Genomic DNA, 10,734 nt, shown 5'->3' with positions numbered 1-10,734 from the left:
GGGAGCCAGGCCTGGATTTGGCTGCCACAGTCGCGGGATGAGCCCGTGGGGACCAGGACGGGGGCTATGAGCCAGGCCGAGCTTGGCAGGACCCTGCTAGATCCTGCGCAGGGCTCAGAGTGCCCAGCTCCCAGGATGGGGGTCTGCTGGGAGCTGGGGTGGCTGTGCATGGTGGGCACCCACCAGAGCCAGGCATGACCATGGCTTCCAGCCTACGTGCTGGGATAGATCTAGGCTGCGTACCCCAGGAGGGGACAAACAATGGTGGGGACACCTGGCATGGGGATGCCCAAGCATCTCAGGAGAGGGTGATTTTCTCCCAGCATGGGGGGCACAGGGTTGTCCGCACACACCAGGCTGCTTGGAGCCAGGGAAGAGACCCTGCTGCCATGCCAGTCACTGCGGGATGGCCAGGGATGCTGCGACTGCTGGAACGGCTGGTGAGAGCATTGGCTGCAGCACGCAGCAGGGCTGCCCGGTGAGCAGAGTGCTCCAGGCCCTGTGAGGCAAATGCTGGAGCTGCCGTGGGGTCAGCATGCGGTGGTTGTGCCCTCACCATCGCCAGATGATGTGGCTGGGCCCAGCTGGCGTGGCTCTGTGCGACTCGGTGCTCCCACCCGGTTAGCAAACGGTGGTTGAGCCCCTCCATGCTGCCCAGTGGCCAGCAGGGCAGCAGTCCTGGTGACACACTTGCTGCTTGCTCCAGCCACTGGCTCGGGCACCAAGTGATGCTGGTGATGCTTTAAATAAAAACTTTAAAATAAAATCTTTCCCCAGACTCGGCCAGTGCTCGGGGGCCAGGGCAGGGTGCAGGGTGCCCCCTCCCTCCACAGCCACCCTGCAGGCACAGACTGACGTTGCAGGACGGAGGGGTCTGATGCCGATGATGCTTTTCCCTTCACATCAGGGTCTGGGTCTGGCTGAGTGCAGGAGGGGCTCGGGGGGGCACCACTGCTCCTGCACCCCTGGCAGTGCCATGAGTTGGCACAGAGCCAGGCTGCCGTGCCCACCACCTGTGCCCACTGCATCGGGGCTGGGGATGCAGGGGTAATGCCGTGGCTGCAGCCAGTATCTGCACCCCCCTCCAGCAGCATCTCATGGAAATGAGGAAAACAGGGAGACGAGAGGGATGCTGGAGGTTTAATATATTTATTTGACATTAAGCAAACGGAGGAGCTGCTATGGCAGCTTCGTGCTGGCTCCCGGGGCTAGCTCAATGCTGACACCCAGTGCCCTCACCCTGAAGGGTCCGTGTGGCCCTCGCAGCCCCTACACCCCACTGCCAGACCCAGCCTCCCCTTGCCCACGCTTGGAGCAGGGATGGGGGGCTCTGACCCTGGCAAACCCCCAAATACAGAGATGCCTGTGGCTGGAGCAGCAATTTGAGCAAACACGTGTCAAATATGCTGATACAGCCCTCCGTGTCTCACAGACACACACCATTTATTTCTGCAGGCGACACGAGTATGGCAGCTGGCTTGGCAGGATAGGCTGGCACAGCTGAGTTCAGCACCCCCAGGTCATGCCACAGATGATGGTTGGGAGCGGGCTGGGGGGGCTGCCCCCAGTGCATCCCGGCTGTGGGATGCAGGAGGCAGCAGCATCCCTTGCCCAGGCTTCCTCCTGCAGCTGCAGTTGCATCATGTATACCCCTGTCCTGGACCGAACGCGGCCACAACCACCCCAAATTTCTGTGCCTGCATCCAGCTGGGAAGAGCAGCTCCTCCAGCCCTTCTGTGAGCCTGAGGATGGCAGGATTTGGCCCACAGTTGTGCCTGTGGGGATGCTGAGCACCAGGTTGGGCTGCTGTGAGCAATGACATGGTCCCCAGAGGGATCTCAATCCTGGGGGTCCTGCCATCCTCCATGCCGGTGGCTGAGGATGAGGGACCCAGTCCAGCACCCGGAGCAAGTCAGTGGTGTGTTGTGCACCCCAGCACCCATGTGCAATCAGGATCCCATGAGGACAGGGCATCTCCCAGCCCTGAGGGACGGTACTCAGGCAGGCATCGTCTTCATCAGTGGGGTCCTACCCCAGGACCAACCCCATCCCACCCAGCTGGAGCAAGGGAAGGGGCCAAGCAGGCTGGGGGAGAGAGAAAAACAGAAAAATAAAGGAGTCACCCCCTCCCCGAGCCCCAGGGCATTGCTTTGGACACTGCAAATTAGATTTTCTGAAAAGGAAATGTTTTACAGGCCATAAATTGTCTCAAAAGAAAAGGGGAGGAGGGGGAGAAAATTGTGCAATTTTTTTGTGGATGGAAAAATGGGGGCGACGCAGCCGGGGCAGCACGGTGGGAGCCGGTCGGGAGCTCTTGGTGCTGCTGGCCATGGCACAGAGAGCTCCCGCCTGGCTCCCGCCGTGCTGCCCCAGCTCCCGTGCCAGTGCCGTTAGGTACCCGCGTGTGCTTCTGTCTTCGGCTTCTTCTGTCGCTTTTTGCCTTTATTTTTGGGTTCAGTTTTCTCTGGAAGAGAAAAGGAGGAGAAAAGGAGGGCTCGCTTGTCGACTGGGCAGCAAAATCCAGCCTGAGCCCCATCCATTGGATGTGGATCCCACATCGTCCCTCGGGTGTGAGCACAGGACCCTCTTCCTGATTTGGGGTACCCCAGAGCCCTCTCCAGGTCACCGAACAGCCGCGTGGGCCTACAGGGGGTCTGAGTGTGCCGGTGGCATGGGCAGAGGACACCGATGTGTTGCCCCCCCAGCTCCCATGGCCAGGGATACCCCCAAAACCTCCCAGAATGGGCTGAAGCCAGCTCAAACAAACTAGGGGGCTGCCTGGGCGCACCCCAGCTTCCCTCTGAGCAAGGGCCACAGATGTCAGAGCAGGACAGGAGCTGCACCAACATCCCCAAGCCATGCTGGGCTCTGCCACCGTGCAGGGCCGTGCCTCCCTGCTGGAGGAAGGTGCTGCCCACCATCGTGGGCTGGCACAGGATCCCGCCGGCCCCCAGGAGGGTTTGGGCATGGTGGGTTGCGGGGTGGCCTCAGTGTGCATCCAGGCATAGGTGCTAATGATCTCCCTGGGGATGCCCTCCCTGTGTGGATGCTCCTTGTCCAGGTGGCACGAGCCACGCACCAGCGCAGCCTGGCTGCATCCCGGTAAGGCTGACCCGCTGACAGCCCGCCAGGGACTCGGCGCTGTGCGGTCAGGCTGCTGGGACCCAAACCTCTGCGTGCCCCCAGGGGCTGCCCCAAGCACCCTCCAGCTGGCTGAGCTGTCGCTGCGGGACCGACAAAGCAAACAGGGATGCAAGATAAGCCCCGCCATGCTGTGGGCTCCGACAGGAAGGGGAGCCCATGCTAGGGAGTGGAACAGCTGCCCCAGATCCGGGCAGCTTCTCCTCTCCTTCCTGCTTGTGCCCACCATGTGCTTTCCTGACCCTGAGCTGGGTGACACAGTGGGGTCCAGTGCCACTCTCCCCAGTGTGAGCGGTACAGGGACCACAACTGGCTGGTGCTGCATGTGCCAGCACCGTTGTCACCGATCCTTTCCAAGGGCTCCAGCTCTCTTCCTGCCCGACTCTGTTTTTCAGCTCTGATCTCCCAGACAGTTGCCACCCACAAAGGAGAGGGCACAGCACGAACGCCAAGCGTCTGGAGAGCGCGGCAGACACACAAGGCAGATTTACAGCAGCGTGAGGGGTTTTGTGCCTCAGCCAAGTGCAGATGCTTCTGCCTTCCAGCTGCCCAAAGACAGCTCAGAAGTGGTGGCACAAATCTCTCATCACACGGTCGGGTCCCACTGCCTTCCCTGGCTCACCCGGGCTGCGGGTGTCTCGGCTGCATCAAGTGAACTCGCCGTCCTCCTCCAGCATCTGGATCCCATAACCCAGCACTTGGCCGGGTGGGCAGGAGCCTGGGAGCGAGGGCAGACGCACGCTCTGCCCTGGTGGGGACACGGAGCAGCCTGTCCGGGAGCTGGTGGCCAGGCCAGCCTGCCAGACGCTGAGGGGCTGCCCTCTCCTGCCCACCCGGCCGGGGCAGTGGGGGCTGCTCCCTGGGCACTGAAGGGATTTCCCTCTGCCTTCCTGGGGCCAGACTGGTCTCCGGAGCTGATCCCAGATAGTGACCCGAGAGAGAAGCCCTGCCACTCCCTGCACCCATCACCGTGGCCTCAGGGCTCCCAGCTTGCAGGAGCGGGTGGCCCGGGCAAAGCCGGGAGGCCAAGCACTTTTCCAGGGTGCCATTGCCTTCTCAGTCACCTGATGAGACTGGGCGCCTCTGAAGCGCCAGCACTGCGGTGTCTGTCGCCAGGACCTGCTGTGTGCCAGGCAGGGCTGGACGTGGTCACAGCACTGCAGGCACCCACCGGCACCGCGCCGCAGGACACGGTGCTCCACAGCAGCCTGTCCTCCCACGCCAAACTTGCCACATCAAACTGTCACCAGCTCTCCGGGTCCAAAGCCGACACAGCCTGTCAGGGAGGGGAATGTCCCCGAAATCGATGCCACCTGGCACCCCGAAGCTGCGAGTCGGGGCCTGGGCGGGGAAGGAAATCAGCCCCTCTGTGCTGTCAGCAGGGAAATATTATTTATGATCAATGATGCTGAGATGAATCTGCTCCCGTGGCTCCGTGGCCCCAGCCCCAGCACGCATGTCTTCTGTTACTGCCCCCCTTTCTCCATCCTTTTCCCCCTCCCCCCCTGGCACAGTCCTTTCCTCCGCCGCCCTTGGCCCCCGTCGCACTGGCGGTGCCGGTCGGCGTGTTCCGCGGCACGCAGTGAGCCCGCAGCTCTGAACCGCAAACCTCTGTGCCGCTGGGGCCAGCGGCTCAGATCTCCTTCCAGGCCCTACAGATCGGTATCTCATGCAATCCCCCTTTCTGCCAGTTATTAAGTGGAGATTTATTAAAACAGCTTCAGTCCAGCTGGTTGCATCCAAAAATGACATCAGCCACCTCCTGGTTCCCATCGCCCGCCACGCACCCTCGCCTGCGCCGCCTGGCTGGCCCCCGCAACAGGTCTGGGTGCTGGGAGCAGTGGCTGGGAGCCCCCCACCCAGGGGACACGGTGCTGCCACCGTGGGAGGAGGCGCAGGGGCAAACATCTGGCTGGGTGAGCCATGGAGGAGGACCCTGCCCTGGGGTGTCAACCAAAGCTTTGGCCATCAGAAATCCCCTGGGTGATGCCCTCCAGCTCCATGACCGCTCCAGGTATTTTTGAGGCTTGGAGGTTTTTACCCTGGGGGTCTCAACCCTCCTCATTCACAGCTGTGGTGCAGAAAGCCCCAGCCATGCCTTTTCCTTTGCAAGCACGGCAGGACAGGAGCTGGAGCTTGGCAGCCTCGTCCTACTGCGGTGGCTCACGCCAGTGCCTGTCCCAGCCCAGCAGTGGAAAGGGACACTGGCCAGTCCCAGGCGGTCTTGGGGGCTGTGGGGTGGGAGCAGCCAGCCTGGCGTGCTGCCCACAGGGGTCCCCGCCAGCCCTGCAGCCAGCACCAGTGCCAGCACCAGGGCTGCTCAGCACATGTGCCTGAGACGGCGGCTTTCTCCAGAATCGCACAGTTGCAGCCACTGACCTCAAAATGCTTGGGAGATGACAGCCAGGCTTTCCGGCCACCGCCAGACTGCCGCCACTGACCCCCTCCCGCCATGCACCTCGAGGCTCGCTTCAGAGAGGCGTGAAGCCACCCCCGGCGCCTGGGGACAGCAGGCAGTGCGGTGCTCACCTCCTGGGCAGTGCTTCCTCATGCGGCACTTCCTTGTTTCCAGCAGCGCTGGGCAGGCAGCACCCTCCTCCCGGGCGGCTGCTGGCACCTCCCGGACCCGCGTCTCCACACCCCACTTGCAGCCGCAGGTCCGGCTCTCGTGGGTGCAGGCGCTCCACTCGCTCCATGGACCCGGCTCACACATCTCTGCGGGGGGGACAGGGGTGCAGAATGGGGACGATGACCACACAGCACCAGGCACATCCCCAGGGACCACCGGCATGGGGTGCAGGTGCTGCTTACCTTGGCACTCACGGGTGCCGGGCTGTGCCGTGGTGCTGGGGGGGCACTGCCGAAAACACTGGCCCTTGTGCAAGTAAAACTTGTCTTTGCACTTCATGCAGAAGTCCCTGCTGAAGCAGCTCTCACAGCTGGGTGACCTGCACTCTGCCGGGAAGGAGGGCTGGTCAGCCAGGCGAGCCCGAGGGCTGGCACATGGTGAGCCTGGTGCCGGCAGCCCAGGTACCCACTGGGGCCCCAAAGCCCTTTGCAGACCTGCGGGGTGCGGGCTGCAGCTCTGGCCAAGGGACAAGGGGAGGAAGCGCCATGGCCCGGCTGCCCCTGGCTCTCTGCGGTTCCGTGCCGCCAGGGATGCTGCGGGAAATGCAGCCACAGCCCTTCACACAGCGCTGGGACCCACAGGGTGGTGAGGGGAGGCGAGGGCACCGGGAGCAGCGGGGGACGCCGGCTGGCATGGGACATACTTGTGCATCTGTTGACCTCCAGACCCCGCACGCCGAAGTAGCCGGGAGGGCAGGTGTGGACGCACATCCCGTACTGGCGGATGCCATCCCTCCAGATGAGCAGGAAGAGCCGGTGGTGGCAGGTGATGCAGCCGTTGTCCTCCGAGCACAGGACGCAGCCCGTGCAGTTCTCCAGCAGGCCAGCGCTCACTGCGGGGGACAAACGGAGGAGGGGGGCTGCGGCACACGTGCATGGCACAGCTGCGGCACGAGGCACGGTCCCAGCCCTGTGGCAGCCCCTCTCCAACCTGCAAGGGTGACAGCACTGCCTTGTCTCCCTGCAAACACCTCCCTCCACTCCCCAGATCCCTGCCTCTCCCCGGTCTGGCAGCGTGGGGACACATGGAGCCGTTGCTCCCCACATCACTGCCTCAGTCACCCCATCCAGGGTTGAGGGTTTGCCCTGTGCCCAGCTCTGCCCACAGGTGCCAGCCAGAGCCCTGTCCTTCCACCAGCCGTGCCCATCCCATGGGAAGCATCCTAATAGGAGCTAAACAGCAGCTTGGTCAGTGGGTAGAAATATGCTCTGGCTTGGATTAATTAGTTGATGCCTGTTAAGTGTCTGGGGACAAAGAGCATTTTGGAAAGGCTCAAGAGGAGTGGAGATAAGGATCTGTCTGGTTGCTCCAGCTGCCTGCCTGGCTGTCTGCAGTGCTCCCAACCTGTGTGCTGGCAGCTGGCCCTGAGGTGGCCTCTGCTCCCAGGGACAAGGACAGGGTGCCAGCCCCCACTAGCCTGCAGCCCCAGCTCACAGAGACCCTGCCAACCGCTCCTCCTCCCCGAGCCAGCTCCCTGCACCCAGAGAAATGCAGCCTGGAGAGATGCTCCCAGCACAGGGGCACTTTGGGAGCTGGGTAGCTGAGCCCTGAGCACTGGGGGCCACTTGCACCTGGTGTCTGTGCACCTACAGGCTGGCTGGGCATCTCAGTAAGGGGCCACCAAGCTCCTGCGCGCAGGCGGCCGTGCCTCTGCTGTGCCTGGCTGGCTTGGGAAGAGTTTGCTCAGCTCTGGCACCGTGGGCTCCCCACGTGCTCCTGAGCAAAGGCTCGTGTTGTGCAGCAGCAACAGCACGCTCGGACCACAGACTTTAGAGCATTAAGATTTTTTTGCATGTAGCAAAGGCCTAAGGAGGTGGCTGCCTGGCCAGAGCAGAGCCCAGTGCCTGTGGCTGGGACAGCCTGGGGCTGATGCAGACCCCCAGGTCTGGGCCCTGGCAGGCACTGGAGGGATGTGCTGTGGAGCAGCTCTGGTCCTCGCAGAGCCAAACAAGTGAGGCTGAGCCAAATAAGACAGGGCACTGGGTGCTGCCCAGCATGGACATCGGTTTCAGCCCCCGGAGCGATGCCTGACACTGGTCCTCCCTGACTCCCAGGAGCTGACAGCAGAAGGTGCCCCACGGCTGCAGCAGCCAGGGCTGAGGCGCTGATGGAAAGCAGAGGTCTGTACTGGGGAAGCTGGGGAGCTGCTGGCAGATGATGCCTCACAGCCCTGTGTGCTGGTTGCTAGCACAACTTTCCCCAGTGCAAGCCAGCCCCTGGTGCAGCTGTGCCATGTAGCTGTCCCCAAACTGGCTCATCCTGATCCCTTTGCCGGGGCACAGGGGCTTGGGCAGCAGCACAGTGTGGTGTGGCCTGGCCAGGAGGCTTCGTTAGTTCTGCGTCTGCTGGGAGTGCGCTAACGAGGCACCTTGGATCCATTAAGTTGTTATGGTCTCCGTTACATATTTACCAAACGCTGACAACATTCGTGTTCCTGGCTGCAGCTGGAGCAGCTTCCCTGGAGACCCAGGGATTTACGAGCCTCTTTCCCTTCCCTAATTCTTTTTGATGATTTTATTTTTTTTGCCAGTCTCCTTCCAACCCCCATCTGGGGCAGGGAAGGTGGGGAGCCCTGCACAGGCTCTGGGGCCTCGTTCCTGTCACCAGCTTTAAAAATAGCCCCATGGTGTGGAGCCAGGGTAAGGCTCAGCTGGCCAGGTCCCATTCCTCCACTCCACAAGCCTCAGGGCTGATGGCATGGCATGTGACTGTGCCACTGGGAGCAAAGCCGGGGAACCGCCGCAGAGCAGCAGAGGGCTGTGCTGCACAAGGTGGCTCACACAGAAACCGTGGGACCAGGGAAATGAGGGATGGCTGGTGGGTTCACCTCCCCCTGCCCGGCGGTGACTGCAGACCTGGTGTGCAGGGCTGAGCTGAGGTGGGCACTGGGCAGGGGGCACACAGGGTACCAGGGTGCCTGAGCAGTGCCAGACACCGGTGCGACACCACCCATCACTGTCTGCCCTGAGCCCAGCTCTGCCGCCATGGGCTCTGCAGGCACTGGGAGACTCACGGGCATGGGGCTGCCTGGACCATCCCTCTGCGGCAGCAGAGCACGGCTGGAGGCGGCTCCCGGCGGCACTGGGGTGGTTGTGGGGTGCTGCAGCATCCCACGGCGCTCCCAGCTCTCAGAGACTGCGCCAGCCCTTCTGCACTGGTTGTACCAGGAGGTATAACAGATTTCAGGTGCAGAGCCACAGCCAGACCCCTGGGTGCTGCCAGGACCTGAGGCTGCCGTGCATCCCATAGCATCAGGCTGCTCAGCAACAAGTACCAGCAACTGGAGCGCTGGCCTGCGGCACCCTGAGCCCCTCTCAGTGCCAGGCCGTTTCCCACCAGGGGCATTTGTCAGCCAGCCTGGCTACCCCTATAATCACATGCACCCACTGCCTCTGCGTGTCTTCAACATGCAACAGCCGCATGGAAAGCTGTCTGGGCTCCAACCTCCAGACCCTGAGAGCCCCATCAGGTTCTGTCTTTACCCTGGCACATGCCAGTTCCAAAACCTGCTGCCAGCATGGAGCTGAGCATCAGCCCTGGCCCCACTCCCTGCAGCTGGCCGGCACTGCCTGGCAAGGGAACACAAGCCAGTGCCCACCGGAGGGGTGAACATGCCCCAGAACAGCCTCGGCACACACCCTGCTCTTGCCCTGGCACCAAGCAGCGGTTCGGCTGGTGCCTCTGCTTGGGCGAAGGATGGGGCGGGGGGACAGGCAGTGCCCGCAGTGGCTCTGAGCATCCCTCCAGGAGGTTTTGCTCCCCACGCACTTAATGCATTAAGCGGAGAAGGGAAATATCAGCAAATCAGGCAGCTCCGCACTATCCCCACTGTGCCTGTCTCTCCTGGAGTTTGCACAGCTGGTCCCCATGCCAGCCAGCGTCCCCCTGAGCCCTGCCAGCCTGGAGGGCAGGGCTGGCATTGGGCAGGCAATGCCATGGGGCTGCGCTTTGCCTCCTACACACACCTCTGAGCCAGCCCCGTGCCATGCCTGAGAGGGGAACGCGCCTGGGCTCCAATGGGGCCCGAGAGCCTAGGTTGGGGGGATGCTGGTTCCCAGCTCCTTCCAGCCCCAGGCGTAGATCAGCCCCGGTTGTCACCTCCTGCCCACTCAGCACAGGCAGCCCTGGTGCTGGTGGGAGCCGGTAGCCCCACAGCCCCCAGTTGTTCCACAGTACCTGAGTGGGACGAGCCAGCCACGCGCACCGTACCTTGCTTCTTCCATCGGTTCTGCGTGAGCATTTCCATGGAGCTGATGAATAACAGCAACATGAATATTATCCACTGCATCTGGGCAGGAGTAATTTCGGGCAGGGAAGAAATCAAATCATCCAAGCGGCTGGCGGGCTCGCCTGCTGCCAAGAACCAGCCGGGGGTGGGGTGGGGGGAGCTCACACCATCCCACCCCGGGGCCACGCTAAGGCAGCGAGGACGGCGAGCCCGGGGGAGGCAGGGGCTGTCAGGGCAGGGGAGCGCCCATGGTGATGGGGAATGCCGGCTGCTGGGGGAGCCCTGCCTTTATAGCCGGTGCCAGCCCCCCCTCACCCCCCCCCCCCTTCAAAAAAATAATAATAAAAAAAAATCCCCCAGCAGCAACAAAGCGACTTGCAAGCAAATGGGCTGGAGTACCCCCGCCGGAGCGCCCGGCCACCAGCTCGGCTGGGAACCGTCCCGCTGTCCCGCCGCGGTGCGACTGTCCCGCTGCCATCCCAGCGCCGGGGTCACGCCGGAGCCCCCTGCGATGGGGGGGTGGAGCCAGGCGGGTGACGCTGCCTGCGCCAGCCCGCCCGGCTCGGCCCCCGCTCCTGGCCCGGCACGGCTGGGCGGGTGGGGGCAGCCCCCCGGCAGGGCTGAGCCCCCCACGGGGCTGAACCCCTCACAGGGCTGAGCCCCCCACAGGGCCGAGCCCCCCACGGGGCTGAGCCCCCCACGGGGCTGACCCCCCCGGCAGGGCTGAGCCCCCCAC

The 10,734-nt window shown here is 63.2% G+C and overlaps 1 protein-coding gene across 4 annotated transcripts; it reads right to left on the bottom strand.

Annotated features, from left to right (window-relative positions):
• Positions 1-1,133: 1,133 nt before the first annotated feature.
• On the bottom strand, positions 1,134-10,498 carry RSPO4 (R-spondin 4). Of its 4 annotated transcripts, none has more exons than XM_056355159.1 (6): positions 10,398-10,498; positions 9,947-10,020; positions 6,414-6,602; positions 5,953-6,096; positions 5,671-5,856; positions 1,134-2,464 (listed from the first exon to the last, which is right to left on the bottom strand). In XM_056355159.1, exons 2-6 carry the CDS (start codon positions 10,014-10,016, stop codon positions 2,391-2,393), a joined length of 663 nt encoding a protein of 220 aa, XP_056211134.1. In that variant the 5' UTR covers positions 10,017-10,020; positions 10,398-10,498; the 3' UTR covers positions 1,134-2,390. The 4 variants fall into 4 exon arrangements, with proteins under 4 accessions (XP_056211134.1, XP_056211135.1, XP_056211132.1 ...); XM_056355160.1 differs by having other exon boundaries at positions 9,980-10,020; XM_056355157.1 differs by lacking the exon at positions 10,398-10,498 and having other exon boundaries at positions 9,947-10,303.
• Positions 10,499-10,734: the final 236 nt, after the last annotated feature.

This window comes from Falco biarmicus, chromosome 10, assembly GCF_023638135.1.
Source record: "Falco biarmicus isolate bFalBia1 chromosome 10, bFalBia1.pri, whole genome shotgun sequence".
Classification (NCBI taxonomy): Eukaryota; Metazoa; Chordata; class Aves; order Falconiformes; family Falconidae; genus Falco; species Falco biarmicus.
The sequence above is the reverse complement of the archived record's forward strand: the minus strand, read 5'-3'. Positions and strand labels throughout refer to the sequence as shown.

Bases quoted from the DNA above. Each gene is read 5' to 3' on its own strand.
- RSPO4 (XM_056355157.1), bottom strand. From the start codon at position 10,058: ATGCAGTGGATAATATTCATGTTGCTGTTATTCATCAGCTCCATGGAA. The intron at 6,097-6,413 runs GTATGTCCCATG...CCTTCCCGGCAG, and splicing joins GGAGGTCAACAGATGCACAA to AGTGCAGGTCACCCAGCTGT. The intron at 5,857-5,952 runs GTAAGCAGCACC...TCCCCCCCGCAG, and splicing joins CGGCACCCGTGAGTGCCAAG to AGATGTGTGAGCCGGGTCCA.